General features: G+C 50.6%; 1 protein-coding gene across 3 annotated transcripts in view; it reads right to left on the reverse strand.

Moving 5' to 3' along the window:
- The window catches only part of RNF157 (ring finger protein 157), an 80312-nt gene that overhangs the window by 8770 nt on the left and 48134 nt on the right, over window positions 1-23408 (reverse strand). For 2 of the 3 annotated variants that reach the window (XM_039226258.1, XM_039226259.1), the window contains exons 3-17: window positions 20555-20643; window positions 14950-15096; window positions 13928-14045; window positions 13393-13459; window positions 13059-13102; window positions 12679-12726; window positions 10387-10458; window positions 9529-9688; window positions 9258-9370; window positions 5917-6155; window positions 5143-5251; window positions 3094-3205; window positions 2470-2657; window positions 2202-2267; window positions 989-1037 (exon numbers count right to left, since the gene is read on the reverse strand). In XM_039226258.1, the coding sequence (XP_039082189.1) occupies window positions 989-1037; window positions 2202-2267; window positions 2470-2657; window positions 3094-3205; window positions 5143-5251; window positions 5917-6155; window positions 9258-9370; window positions 9529-9688; window positions 10387-10458; window positions 12679-12726; window positions 13059-13102; window positions 13393-13459; window positions 13928-14045; window positions 14950-15096; window positions 20555-20643 (1621 nt within the window). Of the gene's footprint in view, window positions 1-988; window positions 1038-1158; window positions 1316-2201; window positions 2268-2469; window positions 2658-3093; window positions 3206-5142; window positions 5252-5916; window positions 6156-9257; window positions 9371-9528; window positions 9689-10386; window positions 10459-12678; window positions 12727-13058; window positions 13103-13392; window positions 13460-13927; window positions 14046-14949; window positions 15097-20554; window positions 20644-23408 lie in introns of all 3 variants that reach the window. The other variant, XR_005527412.1, reaches the window with a different exon arrangement.

Raw genomic sequence — 23408 nt, forward strand, 5'->3', positions numbered from 1 at the left:
CGGGTGCCTTGAGCACTGAAGGCGTCCACTGAGCGAACGAAGCGCCCGACCCTGTCTCGGGTGGGCCTGCAAGCGTGGCAGCCTCCTCCAGGGCTCCCTGGTCAGGCGAGAGCAGTCAAGCCAGCACGCACACCCCTCAACTCCCCAAGCAATGGCCAGCGCTGAAGCAGAAGCAGGTGGGATGACATCTGCGTCCGGGCTGTGGCCCGGGTCTGCCTTGGAAGTGTCCCTCTGCGGGAGGGAAGAGACGCTGGCCCCTGGAGCGCGCAGTAGTCCATTCCCAGGGGGATTCTCCCAGTCCCCCCCACCCCCCGCCCCAACTCCTCGTCTCATTTCCCTGCTCTGTAGATCATTCCTTCTCTCCTGGCCTTGCTAGAAACAAAATTCCCCCATCTGAAGATATAATGGGGGCGTGAGTTACAGGGAAGACAGTCCTGACGATGGCCTACAAACGCTCATCTACAGGCAGCTGCTGGTGTCTGTCGCTTTCTCACACCTGCTCTGCGCCCGCTGGCTCTGGAGGTCCCTCTGCTAGTGAAACGTCAGCCACTTTCTTCACCAAAGCAAAACCAAACCGACTGCCTAACGGACCTTTCTCCCATGTGGAGGAAACTGTTTTGCTGCTGTTGCTAATCATCGGGGCGGCTCGGGGGTGGGGGTGGGGGCACTCAGCTGAAAAGCGGAAGCGGGAGGGAGGGAAGGTGATGGAGGGCGCCCAAGAAGCTTCAGAACCTAGTCTGCGTGAATTTAGAGCTCCCTGTGCACCTTCTGCAGCAGCTTCGTCCTTGATGCTCTGGCCCTGAAAGAGCCAGGAAGCCCACCAAGGCCCTCAGACACCCCGCTCGCCTTGATATTCCATCGAGAAGACAACCTTTCCCCAACAGGCACATTGGTGCCATGGTGTCATCCCCGTGTCCCTTTCTGTCCCCTTTCAAGAATACCCAAGAGGGAAATTTAATAAGAGGGAGCAAAAGGCCAGGTCTTTTACCATCTTCTTGCGTGGGGGATCCATCCTCTTCATCTATAACATCATTTCCCTAGGACAGAAGGAAGGCACTATGAGTCTATAAAAGCAGTAAAATGAATCTATCGATCAGCTGAAGACAGAAGTAATTGGCCTAATGGTATCTCACTGCAGGGCCTACGTCAATGGCATACATTTCCCGTCGTGTCTGAGAGGCCCAGGAGGCTGAGCAGAGACAGCTTTTGCTTGGTGAGGCATGGTGTGCCCACGGGGACCGCGTCGGAGGCCCGTTACAGATGTGCCCGGGGAGCGTCAGGAATAGCCTTGGGAACAGTTTAGCTCATACTCTCTCTTGAAGGTGGAGATAAAAGTTGTTAAATGAAAAGGGCAAGAGTAAGATCTTGAAACTTTCAGAAATTCCTTTAGGATCCCAAACCCTATCTGGATACTCCCATGAGAGCATGTGGCTCAAGAGAGAGTTCTAGCGCCCTCCCTGTGACCTGGGCATGTCACGCACTTCCTGAACGCCTCCGTCAGGGCATTCTCGTACTGAACTGTAATCCTGTCTGCACCACCTACCGTGGGGCTTCTGGATAACAGGAGATTTAGTAATCTCTACACGCAGCGTGGGGCTCCGAACTTACCACCCTGAGATCAAGAGTTACAAGCTTTTTTTTAAAAAATGTGTATTCATTTTTGAGACAGAGAGCAGGGGAGGGGCAAAGAGAGAGGGAGACATAGTTTCTGAAGCAGGCTCGGGGTTCTGAGCTGTCAGCACAGAGTCTGACACGGGGCCCAAACTCATGGACCACGAGATCATGACCTGTGCTGAAGTCGGACGCTTAATTGACTGAGCCCAGGCGCCCCTGCCTGAGTCTATACAGTCAGGGTCGGGGGAGGTCAACACCAGGTCACTGGTCTTTATGTCATCCTCTGCCAGGAGGTGCCCGAGCCAGTCATTCTGTGTACACACTGAGTGAACAAAGGAGACACACACTCAGGTGGAGGGTCTGACCCGGAAGAGTTCCCTCCAGGACCCAGTAGGCGCCTGCCACACGGGACCGGCACACAGGGCGGTGGAACAGCCCAGGGAGCAAGCGCATGGCCGCTCTTCCCTCCACGCCATACCCCGCCCCTAACTGAGCCAAGCATGCCCCTCAGGAAGCCTCTCCCAGAACAGTCCCCATCCTACTGCCCCCCCCTCCCCACAAACAGCCCTACTGTCGGCGTTTATTACCTCCGCGTCCTGCTCCTCGGCGGCGAGGCCGACAAAGTTGCTGTCCGGGGAGGCTGCTGGCGTCACCTGCCACAGAGCAACAGAAATCAAGGCACAGACAGCCCCCGGGTCGCAGGGCAGCAGACGGAGAGTGTTCGATTCCACGCCCCACGTCGTCTGCCGGGCCCCCCTTCAGAGCCCGGCGGGCACGCGCAGACCCAGGGGTGGGCTCCCTGGACGCGTGTGCAGAGCGCACAGGAGCAAGGGCCGTCCCGGGCTCCTCCCTCACCTCTCCTTCTTCTGAGGGGGCCCTGCTGGCGGCCCGGGGCGACGGGAGCGCCTCTCCCTCTTCTTCAGTGCCGGGGGCGATGTACGAGCCAGACATGGAGGAGACCGTGTCGGTGCTGATCCGGGAGCGGCGGCTCTGGGAGGACACCATGGACATGACGGACTGGGCCAGACTGCTGCTGGCAGGGCCTGTGGGGGCCGGAAGAAGGGAGGGAGACGGGGGGAGCGGGGGAGGCAGGCTTCGGTGAGCGGGCCCACCGCCCTGCGCCTGCGCAGTGGGGACCACCGTGGCCACACCACACCCTTCCCTAACAAGGTTTAGGCTCAAGGTTTTCCAAGGTGCTGCTCCTTAATATTTTGGAGCTCAGAGCCCCACCCAGGGAGCCAGAGTTTGCCTGCCTCTGAGTTCATGTTACAGGAACCGTCAGCTGATGGCAGGGTCTGGAGAGAGAGGAGCCCCCCCCACCCCCAGCTGTCAGCAGGGCCCCCTTGCCTCTGACTTGGGCCTGGTTCGTCAGGCAGCTTAGGTATCGACTCGCTGGCCCAAGTCCACCCTGAAGGAACCGTCGGGAGCGCCGGGCGCGGGGGTGGGGGGATGCGCGTGCAGTCCCGCTCCCTCACGTACCTTCTGGGGAGGAGATGGTGGAGGAGAGAGGCGTCCCTGTGCAAGACGACTGGTCGATGGCTCCCGACGACGACATGGTGAGATTCTCACTTTCTGGAGTTACGCCACATTCCTGGAGGGAGACGGTGAAGTGCAAAGAGAAGGGTGTAAGGGCGGGGGACCGACTACAGGGGGTGCGGCGGTCACCGGGGGGGGGGTTTGCTAAGGGCCCCTTCGTCAGTGGGCTGCACACGGAGGAGGGGTGGCTTCCTTGCCCTCACTTCGCCGCCGCCCTGGCCCGGGCTGGCCGTCTCCCAGGGGAGATGCAAACTTCAGTCAACACATCCTACCTGAGGCACAGCATCTGCTGGGGCCACACAAAGACTGCAGCTCAGGTGACACAGGTCACCCAGCAGCTGTGACACGGGAACACCCCAGGTTTCCCCAGGACTCTAAACTACTTTCCTTCTGAAGGAGAACACAAAAGCAGCGGAGGCCTCACTGCCGGCCGGGCACCTCCAAATGGGTATCAGGTTAGTTCCAGCTCAGTCGACTGCCCACCAACACTGCCTTAGCCTCCCCACCCACTCCTGACACCCCAGCCGGCAGTCACCGGGGCCGGTACCCTCACCCCGTCCCAGCAGGTGGGGATTCTACCCCCAGAACCTTTTCTCCAGGAGTTCTGTTCGGTTTTGTTTCGTTCTATGCAGGCTTCATGCCCAATGTGGGGCTTAAGCTCACGACGCTGAGATCAGGAGTCGCGCGCTCTATTGGCCGAGCCAGCCGGGCACCCCAAGGAGTTCTGCTTTCATTGTAGTTCAAGGATTCCTTCCCGCCTGGGCCTGGGCCTGGGCCGGCAGAGTCATCCTGAGGGCCCTGCTAGTCTCCAGGCTGCCACTCTGCATCTGCGTCAGGCGGGCCTTCCTACGGCAAAGCTCTCGGCGCCCCGGGCCTGCTCAGAGCCCCAGCCTCCGCCAGGTGCCTCCGCACGCACTGCCTCCGCCACCTCAATGCTTCTGTCGCCTTTCACTAGGAATCTAAAGCACGCCGAGAGTGGGCTCAAATGCTACTCCTCCACCGTGCTCCCTTGGGTTATAATTGCTCCCGTCTCTGCCACAGCACTTTACTGTCCCTGTTTTGGGCCGCTTCTCCGTAGTTAAAATTCATTCATCATTGGGGCACCCTGGGGGCTCAGTCGGTTGAGTGACTTTGGCCAAGGTCATGATCTCGAGATTCAGTCTGAGCCCTACGTCGGGTTCGCTGCTGACAGCGCGCGCCTGCTCTGGATCCTGTCCCCCCCTCGCTGCCCCTCCCTCCCCAAAATAAATAAGACATTAAAAAAGATTGGCGCATTCACTCCTTCAGCGACCACATGCTGCGCCGGCACAAACAGTGCTGGCCACAGCGCTGAGACTTGTGTGCGCATCCCGTCCCCAACTAGACCCTGAGCTCCCGTGGTCAGGAACCACTTTGTCAGGTTCTCCTGTTCCACTCGATCTGGCTCACCGTGGTACAGAGGGTGGGGTCATGAAGCCAGCGGGGGGCACAAGTGGCAAACCCCGTCCTCTTCCACTGGCTGCCCGGTGCGCCTCCGCCGGGCCCTCCCACCGCCTGGTCCCACACCCGCAACCCGCTTCCTCGGACATCTGCGTCGCTCACTCTCTCACCTCCTTACGACTCAGTTCACAGACTACTTTATAGAGACAGCAACCCCGCCTCTGGCCTTGAACTCCTTTGTCTGGTGAGCCGATCCACTGCACCGCCCAACACACCCCTTCTCTCCTGTCTTTGCGTCCATCCCAGCCCAATGTCAAGACTATCAGCGCCACCAGGGCAAGGACTTCTGTAGTTTCCTTACGGCTACTGTTCTCAGCATACGGAACAGTGCCTGGTAAAGAACAGGGGCGCAATGTATTGTTGAAAAGAGGGATGTAACGAAATCTTTGCTGCTGTCTCAAAGGCTGTTCCCAGGTGCCCGAGGAGCAAATGAAGGCAGACGGAGCCGGAGAGGCACGTGGGACGGAAGAACCTGTGGTCCAACGTCCGAGAAACGGAGGGAAATGAAATTACCTCTTCAAGATGCTGAGCTGACGGTCTCTGAGAGAGCGGAGTCTCTGACTCGCTGCAAGAACGCTCATCTTCCTCTTCATGCAGCACAGAAGAGTTCTGGGACACAGACCTGCCACAGTCCGGGGGAAAGGCATCTGGCGCCAGAGTCCACGCGAAGAGCCAGACTCCGCGGGAAGAAGAGGGCGGAGAGGGGCCGGGGAGGAAGCCCAGGTCTTAAGAAGGAGGACGGAGGTGGGAAAGGGCCCTGGGGGGAGACTGAGTGCTCTTCAGGGGGTCAGAAAACCTGGGCTTTACCTTTAGCTCCTTCCATAACGTGTGTCTGAACCTGGGAAAAAAATCACTGACGTTTTTAGGGTCTCAATGTTTTCATCTATAAAATAGGCTCCTTAACTCTGCCACACAATGAAAGCTTATTTATCCTGACTTGTGCCTACTTGGATTTAAATGCTTACGAGCTACAGGCGCAGATCACGAGGCTGCTCCCCTCAGGCATCAGTGACCCTAGGGGTGTCCCGCTCCCCCCAGAACACAGGAGCTTCGCCTGTCTGGATTCTTTTAAGTGCTCACAGGTCCCCTAAGTACCTTCCTCCCCTATGGGACGGGGTAACCTGCCTGGGTGTTCACCCCAGGTCTTGCGTGGAACAAAAAAGCTCTGGGAACAGCCCAGAAGGTCTACACTGCCTTGGAGACCCAGGGCGTGAGCCACTACTGAGGAAGTGAGAGAGGAGTGACAGCCCATCATCAGGGCCCCCGGTGGCAACACGGTAAACTCACTTGGAGAGATTCTTTTTCAGCTTGACTCCTTGGCTGCCACAGTCAGACAGGCGGTCGAGCGGGGACAGTGTCCTGACAGGGGGCAGATGGCCATCACTGCCGTACGAGGGGAGCATGCCCGAGAGGTGGCCGTCTCCAAGCACGTGGAGGGCAGGGGCCGCTGGGGACGGCGTGAGGGGCCCATTGAGGGCTTCCAGAAGAGACACCACTTCATAACCGGGCGGAATGTTCTCTGAGGACTAGAGGAATCAGAGACAGGTTGAAAAATTAATTAAGTACGCTTTGTTTTACGGCACGATCGTGTTTCTCACTCCACACTGAAAAAAATGTTTTCTTTTACATCTGGTCTGGCAAGAAAAGCTTCTGTAACGGAGCCCAAAGAAAGATAAAATGTCAGGGAACCACATATTCCTAGATTCCGCTTATAGATGAACTTCTTCTCAGCAACGTTTACTTCTCTGATTATAATGGGAATACATGTGTGTTACGGGGAATACAGGTTCATTACTGCGAGATCATGACCAGAGCTGAAATCAAGAGTCGGATGCTTAACTAACGGAGCCACCCAGGCACCCCTATCTGTAAATAACAATTTTATATCCTGCTTATTTCAGCAGATGTGAGGATTTTTCCTTCATACATGTCCCTGCTTCACACTTTCCGTGTTTCCTACCTGTTCTACTCTGCTAGGGATTTAGCTGTGTCCACCATTTCCTACTGTGAGCAACACTGTGAGGAGTGCCTTGTGTACAAATCTTTTACTGTTTTTGAAGATTTAACTGGTCTTATTAAGCAATTCGTGAATCAGGCAACATCCCATCTAGCAAGGAGAGAGGTGCTCCCACAAATTTTTTCTTTTCCACATTGTTTTCTTGGTATTAAATTCTTAGATCTTACTCAGGTCACGATCCTGTTGTTCGTGGGTTCCAGCCCTGCTTCGGGCTCTGTGCTGACAGTTCAGAGCCTGGAATCTGTTTCAGATTCTTTGTCTCCCTCTCTCTCTGACCCTCCTGTTCGTGCTCTGGCTCTCTCTGTCTCAAAAATAAACATGAAAAAAAAATTTTTTTTTTTAATTCTTAGATCTTAGATTACCAGATATAGAGTTTTTTAAGGCGCTTATGTATATACAGCTAGTCTGTTGTTTCTTCCATGAGCCTTCGAGTCACACTCCTATAAGCAGTACAGAAAACCTATTTTAACTGCTTCTCTGACAGCATGGAGTATCTTTCAGAAGCTTTAGAATCTGGGGGGTGCCTGGGGGGCTTAGTCAGTTAAGTGGCTGACTCTTGGTTTCAGCTCAGGTCATGATCTCATGGTTTGTGGGTTCGAGCCCCGTGCGGCAACAGCGTGAAGTCCTGCTTGGGATTCTCTCTCTCCCTCTCTCTGCCCCTTTCCTGCTCATGCTCTCTCTCTCTCAAAATAAATATGTAAAACTTAAAAAAAAAAAAAGCTTTTGAATCTGAAAGGAGAAAAATGGTTATCTCATTTTTAAAAATTTTTGGGGGGGGAATGAGAGAGAGAGCGGTGGAGGGGCAGAGAAAGAGGGGGACAGAGAATCTGAAGTAGGCTCTGTGCTAACAGCAGCAAGCCCAATGTGGGGCTTGAACTCACAAACCTTTGAGATTATGACGTGAGCCTAAGCTGGATGCTCAACAAACTGAGCCACCCAGGCGCCCTGGTGCCTCATTTTATTTATTTTTAAAATTATTATTGTTTTTTAATGTTTATTCATTTTTTTTTTTGAGAGAGAGAGACAGACAGAGTGCAAGTAGGGGAGGGGCAGAGGGCGAGGGAGACAGAATCCGAAGCAGGCTCCAGGCTCTGAGCTGTCAGCGCAGAGCCCGACGCAGGGCTTGAACTCATGAACTGTGAGATCATGACCTGAGCCGACGTCAGACGCTTAAGCGACTGAGCCACCCAGGTACTCCCTCTTCTGAGAATTTAAAAAAATTATCTTTTGGTAAAATTATTCTGTCTTTCTCTCTCTTTCTCTCAAAAATAAGCATTAAAATAAAAAAAAAAATAAATTTTTTATCTAGTAAAATCTACCCTTTTTTTTTTTGTAGTGCTCCTTTGCTTTTAAGCTTAGAGACTCCTCTCCCATGCCGAGTCAATGAAAGAATCACCTATAATTTTTTTTTTTTTTTTTTTTTTTTTATTTCTAGGAGAGAGAGAGACAGCGTGAGCAGGGGAGGGTCAGAGAGAGAGGGAGTCACAGACTGAAACAGGCTCCAGGCTCTGAGCTGGCAGTCAGCACAGAGCCCGACGCGGGGCTNCCCGCGAGCCGCGAGATCATGACCTAAGCGAAAGTCGGACGCTTAACCGACTAAGCCACCCAGGCGCCCCAGAATCACCTATAATTTATTCTCCATCTTTTTTTTTTTTCTTTATAAATTTTTTTTTAATGTTTTATTTATTTCTAGGAGAGAGAGAGACAGCGTGAGCAGGGGAGGGTCAGAGAGAGAGGGAGTCACAGACTGAAACAGGCTCCAGGCTCCGAGCTGGCAGTCAGCACAGAGCCCGACGCGGGGCTCGAACCCACGAACCGCGAGATCATGACCTAAGCGAAAGTCGGACGCTTAACCGACTAAGCCACCCAGGCGCCCCTATTCTCCATCTTTAATGTGTGGTTTGGTTTAACAGAGTTAACTAGTTACTCCATCTGGAATTCTATCTGTTAATCTGGTAAGGAGTAAAGCGCTCAGCTGATTTTTCCTCCCTAAATAGCTGACTAATCACCCTACTACCAGGTACTGAATAATGGCTCTCTTCTATTGGTGTGTGAATCTGAGGACGGTGTATCCTCTGACCACACGGCCTCGAAGCTGCATTCTAATACCCTCACTTCCACTGTGAAACCCACGTGAAAGATTTCAAAGAAGATTTCATCCGCTCGCTCCCAGTTGCTAAAGGCAAGACGTGGGATAAAGAAATACAGTTACCTTCTTTGAGGAGGACTCGGATAAAGACAGTAAATTGTATTTAAATCCAAAACAATCATCCCCTTGTTCCTGCCTGGGGGGCGGGGGAGAGTTCCAGAGCTGGACCCCACCGGGAGGCAGAGCGCAGACAGCTCTGGGCTGGGCGTGGTGAATATTAACCTGACGGCAAGTTCCCAGAGAAGAAAAGGGGGATTTAATGATCAGTATCCAATTTTCCGTGGTAATACGAGTAGGTTTTAAACACAATGTGATGTCAGCCAGCTTACTAAATACTGCAGCGTGCCAAGGTTTAATTACTCGTCGCAAAGTCAGGTAAAGAAGGGTGAAGGGTAAAAAAGGCCAGCAAGGAAGCCCAGAACGCCTGCCTCACAGATGGTCACAGGGTCCAGCCCAACTTACTGAATGCTCTTCCGAGTCAGATGTCTGAGACGAGATGATGGGGTTAAAGCTGGTTGGGGACAAGGGGCCCAATTTTTTCCTCATGGCCCGGATCTGAAGCAGTGCCCGGAAGGCTGGAAGAAGGACACAGGCCATCAGGCCATCCTGATGCAGGAGTCAGGGGTACACAAGAGCCCGGGCAGAAGCCATAGCCACCCCCCCCCCCCCACCCCAGCGTCGGTCTGTTCGCAGACCCTGCGGTTGGGGCTTGGCCTGCGGCTCTGGGGCTTACGCAGTCGGCAGATGGGGCAGTTGTTGGCCTGGTAGCGCAGGGTGTCAGCACACGTGTTACACAGGCAGAGGTGGCGACAGGGCAGAATCAAGGTGTCCCGGACATCTGAGAGACACACCACACACTCAGCACTGTTATCGCTAACTTCATCTTCAGCCACCTGTCCCAGGAGACAGAAATTTAGCCAGTGACACAAAGACCTTCATGTCCTACATTTTCTTTGCAAGCAGCTTGCCTGCAGAGCTGAGACAGGTGGTAAGAACAAAACCTCACATTTACTTTGGACGGAAAATAAAAAAACCAACAAAAAACGTCTATTGATTTTTAGGAGAAAGTAAGGCAGAGAGACAGAGAATCCCAAGCAGGCCCCATACTGTTGGCACAGAGCCTGATGCGGGGCCCGATCCCACGAACCGGGAGATCATGGCCGGAGCCAAAATCAAGAGCCAGATGCTAAACGGACTGAGCCACCCTGGCGCCCCACTTTGACTTGACTTTACCGTTCAGGTAGTACGCCCACACACTGCTCAGTTTCACTTCTTCTGGAACTATTTATCTCAAGTTCATCCTATGGGGCTCAGATCTGTCTTCTCTGACAGATCTGGCGGGGCCCTAACAGACCACACCAGGGGCACTGTACGACCCCAGCCAGGTAACTGGGTGACCAGAAGTGGGCAGAACAACTGATCCCAACCTGCCTGTGTTCTTCATTTCAGAAGTGATGTAAGCACAAGCATCTGAAATGAGGGACAGAGTCCAGAGTTGGCCAGGCTACACTCCAAGATCCTAGCTCTTATCAGAGCATTTCTCACTCCACCCCCAGGGAGAAGCACATTCGGAATTCTGGATGAGACTTGCCTTAGGATCTTGGGTGTTGTATTTGTTTTCAATTCCATAGATCTCCTGAAGGAGGTAGCTGACCCCATCTACCTGAAAAGCAAACAGAGAAGTTCAAGGGCAGGCTGACTCGACAGAGATAAGTGGGAACTTGCCCCTCAACCTTTTCTGGTAACCAAGGACTCCTGATGCACAATGGAAAAAAAGCAAAGGCCTACACAAGTAAACGGTGCTTTTATTTACTTTTGTTTTCTCTCTGACAGGGAAAGAAAATCCACTGTTTGATTCACCCACCATTATGCCCAACAGGGAACATAAAAGTTCACAAATACGACACTTATCTGTGACCTGCAGCTCACTGTTCGAGACAGTTAAGAAGGGATAGACTAGGGGCGCCTGGGTGGCTCAGTCGGTTAAGTGTCCGACTTCAGCTCAGGTCAGATCTCACGGTTCGTGGGTTCGAGCCCCGCGTCGGGCTCTGTGCTGACAGCTCAGAGCCTGGAGCCTGTTTCAGATTCTGTGTCTCCCTCTCTCTCTGACCCTCCTCTGCTCACACTGTCTCTCTCTTAGAAATAAATATAACATTAAAAAATTAAAAAAAATTTTTTTAATGTTTTTTATTTATTTCTAGGAGAGACAGAGAGAGAGAGAGAGAGACAGCGTGAGCAGGGGAGGGTCAGAGAAAGAGGGAATCAGAGACTCTGAAACAGGCTCCAGGCTCTGAGCTGGCAGTCAGCACAGAGCCCGACGTGGGGCTCAAACCCACGAACCGTGAGATCATGACCTAAGCGAAAGTCGGACGCTTAACCGACTAAGCCACCCAGGCGCCCCTAAAAAATTTTTTTAAAAGAAGGGAGAGACTAGTCAATAGAAGGATATGCATCAAAACACAAGCATCGGCTATGTAATCAAAGTTAAGTGTAGACACTATAAAAACAAAGGAATGGGAGAAAGAAAGAAAGAAAGAAAGAAAGAAAGAAAGAAAGAAAGAAAGAAAGAAAGAAAGAGAAAGGAAGGAAGGAAGGAAGGAAGGAAGGAAGGAAGGAAGGAAGGAAGGAAGGAAGGGAGAAACGAAGAAAGAAAAAGAGGAAATGGGCAAGGGAAAGAGGAGAAAGAAAAACATCAGAAGCAAAGAGAGACCACAAGACCTTGAAGGGAAGGCTGACTGAGCCCCCCCACCTGCACGAGCCACCCTGTCACCCGCAGGGCCACGGACCCTTTTTGGCCCCGTTCCTTGAAACCCCAAGTTCAATGCCCACTCCCACTAGCCTGGGCCATGTCAGAGCCAAAGCAGGCCCTTTTCTTGTTTCTTTACAAGAGCCCACTCCTCCCTCTGCTTCACCTCTGTCCCAGTGACCCCCTCCCCTCGGACCTAGCCTGTCGCTGCTTTTGTAGCTCACTCTCCAGTTTGACAGTCGGTTGCCAACGCCAAGATGGGTGTTCTGGGGAATGAGGCTTCCCCGTGAGACAACTCACCGAAGCCTGGCCTTCCTAGGGAGCACCCTGGGCTCAGGGATCTGTTTCCTGCTCTGCCTCTTAACACCTGTTTCAACCTACAGATTATAATGGAAAGGATATTATCAACAGATTCATACTAAGGTGTTATTGACTACAATTGACCTCATTAAGAGGGGAGAGCACTTAACCCCAAAGAATGAATAACCCAGACTTTCAGACATCTGTCACCCATCTACAGGGGGGCCGACCAATGGGACTGGCACCACTCTCCAGGACTCTCCTTCCTCCCACCCCTGCAAGAGTGGGGGAAAAAGCACCGGCGCACAGCAGGGGTTAGGACTTGGAGCAGACATTATGCCTAACTTGCTGGTCATTCTGGAAGACGGCAGATGGCCAGGAAACTTGGAATTTTAGAAAAACAGTTGGTGGGATAAATTAAGCCAAGGGCCCTAACCGGCTCTGAATTGGACCCCGACACTTTATCCTTTAGCTCGGAATGTTTCTCACCCTGGCATTTTCAGTGAAAAGAGTTCTCCCTAAACCTAATGTCAAGAGACAAATCTTGTTCTTTCCTTTCTCAAGTCCTTTGCTCAGATAATGGCTGCCTCCACACCAACAATTCCGGAACAAGAAAGACACCAAAAGTCAGTATTCTTTCCAGGCCACCCAAGGAGTTTCTAACACACAAAAGCGCTCGTTTTTTTGTTTGTTGTTTTTTTTTAACTTCTCTTGGATTAATAAAAGGGTGGGGGGAGTGGAAGAGAAAAACGGGTGCTTAGCAAAAGAGAAAAAGAAAGCGAGAGATGAAAAGACAGAAGGCTGGGGGCTGCCACTCCCGGGCCCTCAAATACCTACCACTTGTTTCTGTTTGAGGGGCTTGACACAGAACGAGCCATCGGTGTGCTGGAATGAACGAGGACAGTTAGAACACGGAAGCGGGGGCAGGAGAGCCCCGGGCACGTCTCTCAGTGACACACGTGTGCGAGGACACACGCCTCACGTCGCGGGGCCCCACAAGCATCTAGTCTGACCCCTCCGTTTCAGGAAGAGGAAACTGAGGCCTTGAGAGCTGCAGGTGGTGGGGCTGGAAGGAGGCCCAGGGTGGCGCCCAGTGTGGTGCCCCTTCCGCCCCGCCACGCCCCCCCCCACGGGCCCGGCCCGGCAAACAGGCTACGCGTGTCCCCGCGCAAAAGACAGTTCAATAGAACGAAGTGAGGCGCCGGGAAGTTACTCACCTTCTCGAAAGTGCCCAGCAGTACATGGCAATGGCCAAAATACTCTGAAAAAAAATAGAGGCACGTGGATGAAGGAGAAAGCCAAACACCACACCTCGGCGCCCATCTACCTTCCCCGATTCCCCGATACCCGGCGGACCAGACGCTCTGGGCCGTCAGGAGAAGGGGCCCGGCCCCTAACCCAGGGCTGTTCTCGGGGACAAGGGGACAGAGAAGCTGTCTGCCTGATCTCCATGGAGGGGGCGTGTTGTTCCCGAGGCCACAGCGGCTGCCCGGTCTGTGCACCACGAAAGGGCTGCAAGTACAGCAAAAGAAGACAGAAAGCGCCCATTACCGTCTCCTTCATCCACCACCGCGTGGACCACTAAAGGGTACACCTCTCGGTCCAGATCGAAGCCAAGCTGGAGGGAAAGAAAAGGACTTGACATATTCAAATGGCACAGTAACGCATCAGAAAGGGAGGCCTCCTCAAGAAGCATTAACTTCCTCTCTGCTCAACCTGGCAGCTACCTAAGTCTATTTAACCGAAGGCCACCTAATCTGTTTAACTGAAGGCCACCGTTGCTTTCTAAAGGCTCATGGCTGTAAAGCCCTCTCTCACTGGCAAGTTCTCTTTGAACACGGCTTTCTCAAAATACCCGAGGTGAATGCGCTACCTTGGAACAGAAGAACTATCGACGTGAGACGTATTTTAAGGGCACGGAGAGGTGCCAGGGCTGACGGAGAGCATGGCCCCCCAGCATCTGGGCAGTCAGGGCGCTGCTGGCCGGAGTCCCGACTAGGCCCGAGGCCCGTCTGGGTCTACGTGAGGGTCCTGCCCACCCTCTGTGCTTTCTCCCAGGTGCCTGTTACTCCCCGAGGCAGCTCACCTCCTCCTCTGTCCACTCTGAGGGGTCCACGGTGTGGGAGGGCAGGCAGAACTGCTGGCAGACGCCTCGCTTGTAGTGCACCGTCTCTGACTGGAGGCTGTTGTCCCTGGGGATGTAGCTGTCCATCAAAGGGGGAGACAAAGCAAAAGTCAGTATCTAGCCCAGACGGATCTGACCGTTTCCTCCCTCCCACATCTGGTCTCAGTACCAACAGGTTCTAGGTATAGAAAAGAGAGGGAAAGGGGCGCCTGGGTGGCTCAGTTGGTTAAGCGTCCGACTTTGGCTCAGGTCATGATCTCACGGTTCGTGGGTTCGGCCCCGCATCGAGCTCTGTGCTGATCAGCTAGCTCAGAGCCTGGAACCTCCTTCGGATTCTGTATCTCCCTCTCTCTCTGACCCTCACCCGCTCATGCTGCCTCTCTTTATCTCAGAAATAAATAAAAACTTAAAAAAAAAAAAGAAAGAAAAAGAAGAGAGAAGGAAAGAAAAGATTTCCCTTATAACGTTTCCTTTGCTCTTGCCTGGGAATCCCATTAAGCTTATGTATTCAACCCACACGTCCACAGAGAGGTAGCTTAATAGATTTTTAGTGGCATCTTGATGAAATAAGGGGCGCCTGGGTGGCTCAGTCGGTTGGGTGTCTGACTTCAGCTCGGGTCATGATCTCACAGTCTGTGAGTTCGAGCCCCACATGGGACTCTGTGCTAACAGCTCAGAGCCTGGAGCCTGCTTCAGATTCTGTGTCTCCCTCTCTATCTGCCCCTCCCCTGCTTCCGCTGTCCCTCTCTCTTGAAAATAAATAAACATTAAAAAAAAAAAAGGAATAAAAGGTTCCGCCTCTGCACAAGATGGGACAATTTGAAGGGAAAAGGTAAAGAGGTGGGGCTCTGAAGAAGAAAATCCGAGTTCAGGAAACAGATCTCAGCTGGTTGGTAGAAGGTTCTCTTCCACAGGTACGCGCGGAGGGCACAGACCCCGGCCTGTCCGAGAAGGACGTGGCTCACCTGGTCTCTTGTTCTTACCTGGCAATCCCATTCTGGAACTCTTCCGTGGCCTGATAGTAGATGGTGATGGCCACGCGCGCATCAGTGTCAAAGGTGAACTCCACATTGTAGTGCACTTTAGCCCTCCCCACCTCTTCTCCCGGGGTCTTCACTTCCTCCGCACACCTGGAAAACCACAAAGACTCGGCATTTGGGGGCCTACAGATCAATAGTTTTAAATTTGTCTTTTTTTTTCTTTAATTTTTACACTTCATACATCGTGAACTTCTCTCCATGGTCAGAAACATAGGCCCACATCTTCATTTCGAGCGATGGCTGAGCGCCTCATGAGCACCACTGTTGGGCATTTAGGGGGCTTCTGAGGTTTGGCAGGGCTACAGTGGACATTTGTGATTTGCCAGACTTTTTGTTTTTTTTTAGTTTTACTGTAATCGAAGTTACTAATTACACAGTTTAGTTTCCACAGGGCCTGTTAGTATAACAGCAGGCCCCACCCCTCCTCCTGCCCCTTCTTCAGAAACAATCTTTATGGGGCGCCTGGGGGGCTTAGTCGGTTAAGCATCCGACTCTGGCTCAGGTCATCATCTCACAGTTCTTGGGTTCAAGCCCGGCATCCGGCTCTGTGCTGACAGCTCAGAGCCTGGAGCCTCCTTCGGATTCTGTGTCTCCCTCTCTCTCTGCCCCTCCCCTGCTCACACTGTCTCTCTCTCTCTCAGAAATAAAACATTAAAAAAATTTTTTTTTAATTCAGAGACATCTTTACCTCTTTTAGCTGATCATTTTGGCATTTACCTGTTTTCTAGACAACATGCTTGGATTCTTTTATTATTTTTTTAATGTTATTATTTTTGAAAGTGAGAGACAGAGCACAAACGGGGGAGGGGCAGAGAGAGACACACACACAGAGTCCTAAGCCGACTCCAGGCTTAGAGCTGGCAGCACAGAGCCTACCTGAGCCGAAGTTGGACGCTTAACCAACTAAGCCACCCTGACGCCCCACTTGTTGTATCTGGACTTCTCAGTTCCAGGTGCTATCCACTGATTTCGCACTATGGGAACCAGAATTTTTCTTTCCTTGTGCTGCCCCATGTGTAGCATCCCCTCCCCCCCAAACCCCTCATATGCTCTATCTTTTTTTTCTTAAGTTTATTTTCTTTTTTTAAAAAATTTTTTTTAATGTTTTATTTATTTCTAGGAGAGAGAGAGAGACAGCATGAGCAGGGGAGGGTCAGAGAGAGAGGGAGTCACAGACTCTGAAACAGGCTTCAGGCTCTGAGCTGGCAGTCAGCACAGAGCCCAACGTGGGGCTCAAACCCACGAACCGCGAGACCATGACCTAAGCGAAAGTCGGACGCTTAACCGACTAAGCCACCCAGGCGCCCCTCATATGCTCTATCTTGATTCTGCTAGTTCAGTACATCTGTGTCTGTATTATTGTGATTATATGGACATGGTTCCCAGCTTAGACACAGAGTAATCTTTAAGTATTTTTACATTTTTCTTGGTGTTTGTGCGCATTTCTTTTTCAGTTGCTCAGTTTTCTCAGTACTTTATCACGAATTCAAACGCTAGCCCTCAGCTGGCTGTCCATTGAAATCTCTCCATGTCCAGAAGCGTTGGGTGTTCCATGCATTTCTTCTACAGGGGGTCCTATGTGGACCCCAGGACCTCTGTGCCTGCACGCGGCCACCCGGACCCCCCCCCCATTACCCTGGGAAGTCCCCTCCACCTCTTTCCTGCATCTCCTGGCTTCTTCTTCCTCGGGGCATGCTTTCACTGTGGCTGGGCACCTCCTCCACTAGTCTCCTGAAAAGGGATGTGTTGGAGGGATCAACGTTTTGAGATTTTATTCTACAGCCACCCCGACTGGAAGTTTGGTTGAGGGGTGCCTGGGTGGCGCGGTCGGTTAAGCGTCCTACTCTTGATCTCGGCTCAGATCATGATCTCACCATTGGTAAGTTTGAGCCGCGCTTCGGGCTCTGTACTGATGGTGTGGAGCCCACTTGTGTGCTCTCTCTCTCTCGCTCTCAAAATAAATAAATAAAAATTAAAAACAAAGAAAGTTTGGTTGAATAGAGTTCTAGGTCATAAATACTTTTTTTAAAAAATTTTTTGATGTTTATTTATTATTGAGACAGAGAGAAACCGAGCATGAATGGGGAGGGGCAGAGAGAGGGAGACACAGAATCTGAAGCAGGCTCCTGGCTCTGAGCTGTCAGCACATCTTTGGTTGTCTGCTCCTATTTAAGAAATTAAAACCCCCATTGGAATCTGAATGCACGGTGGGGTTTGGGGACCCTGGGCTTCCCCAGGGACTGATCTGGGTCTTGGAGGAAACTCCAAGGCCAGTCTCTTGGGTCTTCCTATCTGGGAGGGTCCTGCTCCTTGGAGACAGTGCTCTTCTCTTTGGATGAGGGCCTGGCAGCTAGCATTCTGGGGGCAGAGAGTGTTGGGTGGAGGGCTGGCTGGAGGGTTCAGTAACCAATGTACCTAACCCCCTTAGCCCCCATTTTTTTATACTGAGTCCAAACTTCACTGTACCTCGGCCCCCAAGTCCAGTCTCTGTTTTATCTTTTTCATTGGGAATCATCTGCCAGCCTTCCACCAGGCTATGTGGCATAAAGAAGGATCTGACCGCCTCCAGTGCAGGCTTTCCACCAATGCTCTTCATCTTAGCCTTGCACCTCAATGTCCAGAGGTCCTGGTCCTGGCATTTCCTGAGCCTTTGGGGGGGAGTCACAGTTTAACTGGGTGATTCTCAGCTTTTCGTTCTCCTCACGTGGGATCCTTAGTTCCCCAGCCTGCTGAGTTAACCCTTACCATCTGTCCCAGCCTTTAAATCGAGAGGTTTGGTTTTTTATTTCCTCATTTCCTATATGCCCCCCTCCCCCAGCTCTTATGAATTTATGCTTTTTATTGAAAAAAAATTTTTAATGTTTATTTATTTTTGAGAAAGAAAGAGAGCACAAGCAGGAAAGGGGCAAAGAGAGAGAAGGAGACACAGAAACTGAAGCAGGATACAGGCTCCGAGCTGTCAGCACAGAGCCCGGTGTGGGACTCAAACCCACGAACCATGAGATCATGACCTAAGCCGAAGTCAGACACTTAACTGACTGAGCCACCTGGGCACCCCGGGGTTTATGCTTTTAAAAAAAATGTTTATTTATTCTGAGAGGGAGAGAGAGAGCATGAGCGGGGAGGGGCGGAGAGAGAAGGACAGAGAGGGAATCTCAAGCAGTCTCTGCACTGTCAGCACAGAGCCCATGAGGGGCTCGATCCCACAAACCGTGAGATCATGACTTGAGCCGAAACCAAGAGTCGGAAGCTTAACTGACTGAGCCACCCAGGCGCCCGTGGATTTATGCTTCTGAAAAATACTCTCATTAGCGGGTTTTGACAGGAAGCAAAAGGAGCTGTCCAATCCTCCATCTTTACCTGGAAATCTGTGAATCTGAATTTACCCTACCGATTCCCATGATCTCTGAAAAACAGACCCCAAACACCCTTCACCTTAACGTTTATTGAACAGCAGGTGTTTTTCCTCCTGTTATCTTGCTGAATTCTGACAACAGCCATGGAAGGTAAAGAGTGGTGTCGCTCTCTACGGATGGGAAAGGACTTATGTGGTGAGAGAAAGTGGAGACAGTGACGGAGGCCTAGTGGGCCTCCATCCATTCTGCTGCGGTGTGAACTGGCCCCCGCAAAGAGCACTGCCTTGGCGGCCTCTTCCCCAGCGTTGACTCTGCGGCTGGGGAAATCGCTGGGGAAGCAGGGACAAATGGAATACTGTATACAAATCAGGAGAGAAACACAGAAAGTAAATTAGTGGTTGCTTAGGCCTGGAAGAGGTGCTTCAGAGGAAGTGTGCAGTCACCACTGGTGAGTTCAGGGTCTCTTTTGAGGGTGATGAAAATGTGCTAAAATTAGAAGGTGGTGATGACCGCACAACTCTGAATATACTAAAAGCCACTCAACTGCACACTTTAAATGGGCATATTGTACAGTATATAAGTTATATCTTTTTTTTAAGTCTTTATTTTATTTTTTGAGAGACAGAGACAGAGAGCAAGTGGGGGAGGGGCACAGAGAGAGGGAGACACAGAATCGGAAGCAGCCTCCAGGCTCTGAGCTGGCTGTCAGCACAGAGCCTGACATGGGTGCATCGAACCCATGAACTGTGAGATCATGACCTGAGCCGAAGTCGGACGCTTAACTGACTGAGTCCCCCAGACACCCCGAGTTATATCTTAAAAACATTGATCAGAGGGCACCTGGGGGACTCAGTCAGTTAATCGTCTGACTTCGGCTCAGGTCATGATCTCAGGGGTTTGTGAGTTCAAGCCCCACGTCAGGCTCTGTGCTGACAGCTCAGAGCCTGGAGCTTGCTTCCAATTCTGTGTGTGTCTCTCTCTCTGCCCCCACCCCCACTCTCACGATGTCTCTCTCTCTCTCTCTCTCAAAAATAAATAAAAATTAAAAAACAATGATCTGAAATAAACTTCCTACTGCTAACAGGACTGAGCTATACAGGCATAAGATGGTCTCTTGAGTCCTCTTGTCCGTTCAGAAAAATTTGAGAGCTGTGATTTGCCCTGGCCAAAGCTGTCGTCCCAGGAGACCAGTGGGCATCAGATTAGCACGCCATCTGGAGGTCAGCATCAGTGTAAAAATTACACTATCTTAGGGACCGCACAGAGGAGGCAAATGCTGATGATCCTTGATACTGATGATGACGATGAGCCAACCGGACGGGGCACGAGGAGGCCTCAGAGGAAGGACACATGAGATGGAGAATAAATTAAAAAGAAAATCTAAGCAATAAAATAAGGATTTTATATTCCAACTTCAAATATCCCATTTTTCCACAACCTTGCTGAGGTAGCTGCAAAGTTCACTTTTGCCTTCAATAATTTTTTGTTACGTTTATTTATTCATTTTGAGAGAGAGAGGGGCACCTGAGTGGCTCTCAGTTGGTTAAGCGTCCGACTCCGGCTCAGGTCATGATTTCATGGTTCGTGGGTTCAAGCCCCGCGTCGGGCTCTGTGCTGACAGCTCAGAGCCTGGAGCCTGCTTCGGATTCTGTGTCTTCCCCTCTCTCTGCCCCTCCCCTGCTCATGCTCTATCTCTTCCTCTCTCTCAAAAATAAATAAGCATTAAAAAAAAATTAAGAGAGACAGAGCACGAGGGGGTAGGGGAAGAGAGAGGGGCAGAGAGAATTCCAAGCAGGCTCCTTGCTGTCAGGAGCTCGAACTCACGAACCACGAGATCATGATGAGATCACGACGTGAGTTGAGATCAAAAGTCTGACCCTTAACTGACTGAGCCACCCAGGTGCTCCAATACGTTTTTTAAATCATAAAACAAGGATAGTAAAGACTGCTTCCGGGAAAGGGGGCAGTCTTTCACAAACACAGACTATCACATAAAGTTCTAAACAATCTAGACCCAGGAAGACCTAATCTACACGGACAAAGGTGCTTGATCACTGCCAGGGCAGTTCACATCCTTGAGGCCAGTGGAATGAGACTCTGGGTCTGGCAGAAAATGCTTTGCAAGTCTTTGGGGGCAGGGAGCTGCCCTATACCTAGAACTTGGCCTGAGCCCCAGCCCCAGGGGAACTTACTTTACAAGTCTCAGTGTGTCCTTGCGGATGTTGATCAGGCTTCTCAGAGTCTTCACAGGTTCTTGGGGAGGCGGGGCGGCATAAGGAAACTGTCAGAAACAAAGTGAGAAGGCAGCTTGTTTATAAAGACCAGTAACCATCCCTCACAGGGACAAAACTTCCTGGCTGTCAAATAACAGCTTTGGGAGGTGAGCTGGGAAGGCGCCACTCTCCTAACTGAGGACCTGACGTGTTAAGGGAACTTGCTCAAGGTCACAGCTAGTGGTACAACGCGGATTCGATTTGGCCTCCAAAGGGCTAGATTTCCCTGCTTTTTCCATTATATGCAGCTTATCTAAGTCAGGATTCAAAATGTGGATAATAAAAACTCCCACTGAAGTTGCAAATACCAAAGGACACAGTGTGGTCGAATTAATCACAAAAGGCTTTTCCATCTGACCCGGGACGACAGGGAGCCAGACCTGCCAGGTTTCTCCTTCGGCGAAGCCACATGGTGTCTTTGGGAATTAGGGACCGTAAATAAAAGAGGAGCCCATCCTGTGTACAGAGCTGAGGTCGCAAACAGTGACGAACAAATTCCCCTGCAGCTGGTTATATAAAGCAGAGTTCTTTAAAATGTAAGCCAAGGGCTAGTCTGGGGTCCTTGGGGGGTCTGTGCTTGCCTATCATTTACCTTACGCTTTCACTCTTTGGAGTTCTGTGTGATGATAATGAGGTAAGAAAGGGAAAATAGTAGAAAATGTAAGCGAGACTTACTTTCAGACAATTAAGAATGACTGTTCTAGTGTTATCTGGATAATGTATGTGTCTTACATATAATTCACAGGAAAATACCAGAAAGCCAAACTGCGGTATTCCCGGTTCTAAGAGTCTACCGCCTAGTCCTGGTGTCAGAACATAGGACACGCACATTATACTCTAATTGTGCCTTCACAGATTTTTGCTGAATGTGGCCCTTTTTCTTGGGAAACATAATTTAATACACGGTACGTGTGATTTTACGTATTCAGTATGACTGCTCGTAATTCACTTGTATGCAATGTGACCCTTAAGAAAATACATTCAATCTACATCATGTGCCTTCACATTACCCACCTTGTGGGTATTATATAGCAACATTTTACTTTTTCATTGATACATTAAACATATATCCTTTTAAAATATAGGGCTGTTGGTTTTCTAATTATAAAGCAATACACGTTCAAACAGAAAATCTGAAAAAACACACAAAAAATACAAAATCAGCCATAATCTCACCACTCGCCCCTCAACAACGCCAAAGTTAACACCGCAGGACGTGTCTCTCTAGACAGGCATCCGTCCCCTCACTCATTCGTCTGTCCGTCGCTCTTCTTACCCACCCATCTCTGCATCTAGGCACGGTTTCAAACCGTGTCCACTAATTTTATTCTCTTTTTCATTTAGAAAGATGTGGTAAACATTTTTAAAGTCTATAATCAATCTGACAACACGACTACACACATTGGAGACAGACAGGACCATACTTTATTTGACCAATTCCATATTATTCAATGCTTTCCATTGGTTCTTCTTTCTTCTTCTTCTCCTTCTTCTTCTCCTCCTCTTCCTCTTCTTCTCTTCGTCTTCTCCTTCTTCTTTTTGTTTGTTGTTTGTTTTTGCCGATACAAATGTGGTGGTGAGTGCCGTGTCCCTACATTTCTGCAGGCTTGTTTGATTACTTCCTTGGGACAAATTCCTAGAAGTGGAATTACTGGATCAAAGAGTAAGCATATTTTTAAGCCTTTAAAAATCATTTTGCCAAACTGTTCTCCAGAAAGCTGATTCCAAGTTTGCTCTCCCACTGGCAGCATATGAAGGGGCTTTTCTATAGGAAAGCTGCCATTCTAGTTCAGATCCTATCTGTGGCCTGTTCCCCGCCCCCCCACCGCTTCCCTGGGCTGTCACACTAAAGGAATTTAAAACAATTTTAGAATAAGCTTAAGCAAAAAGTAATTAGGCAAGAAAATCCGACACAAATGCTAGTCTATTCTAAAGCCAAAATAAATGACTTTGGGATTAAAATTTTTTTCTGGAGTAGTGAAGTTAATCGTATTCATTTGCACAGGTACTCGGGAGTTATCCATAACTCCTGATTTAAAAAAAAAAAAAAGGCGAGTCTTCCTTCATTCTTCACCCTTTTCCCTCTATACCCCCCCAAAATGAAAAACAGAAGGAAAGTGAAAAAGAAAAACTGTGCTAGTGCTCTTCGTCCTCTACTCAGAATAATCCCTGAGCCTGAATTCTCGGTCATCAAGGTACCGACCTCAAAGGTTTGGTCCGTTAGTCCCCAAGCGGACTGAACTTTATTCTTTGTCCGCTAGTCATTACCTAAACCCTGTCTTCGTTATGAAAAGTGGAACCGAATTCCAGAAACTGCACTGAGGCATTCTGCCTGAGGCCGTTCAGTTCATGTACTCCGGGACGACGTCTGAGACACGGGAAGGCATTAGCCCACCCTGAGCTGGAGACAAGGAGTCAGGATGCGTCCCGCAGAGGCTCGGCAGTGTTCCTCCCGCTGCGGGCCTGGTGGTGTGCTCCGTACGGGCCAGAAAAGGCCGCTTCTCCCCACGGACTGGTCTAATTGTGCCAGGGTACTTGTATCTAGGAGAAAACCCTCCGTTTGGTCTTCCTTGTCACTACCACTCCCGACCTGAGTGCCTACTGTGCCAGGATCATGCTGTGTTCTTTGGACATATATATATATATATTTTTCTACTTTATTTAATTGTGGTAAAATACACATAACACGAACATTTTCACCTTCACCGTTTTAAGTACACAGTCTGGTGGTGGTACATCCACACGCTGTGTTTCCATCACCACCATCCATCTC

Source organism: Hyaena hyaena, unplaced genomic scaffold (genome assembly GCF_003009895.1).
Source record: "Hyaena hyaena isolate Hyena2069 unplaced genomic scaffold, ASM300989v1 scaffold_21, whole genome shotgun sequence".
NCBI lineage: Eukaryota > Metazoa > Chordata > Mammalia > Carnivora > Hyaenidae > Hyaena > Hyaena hyaena.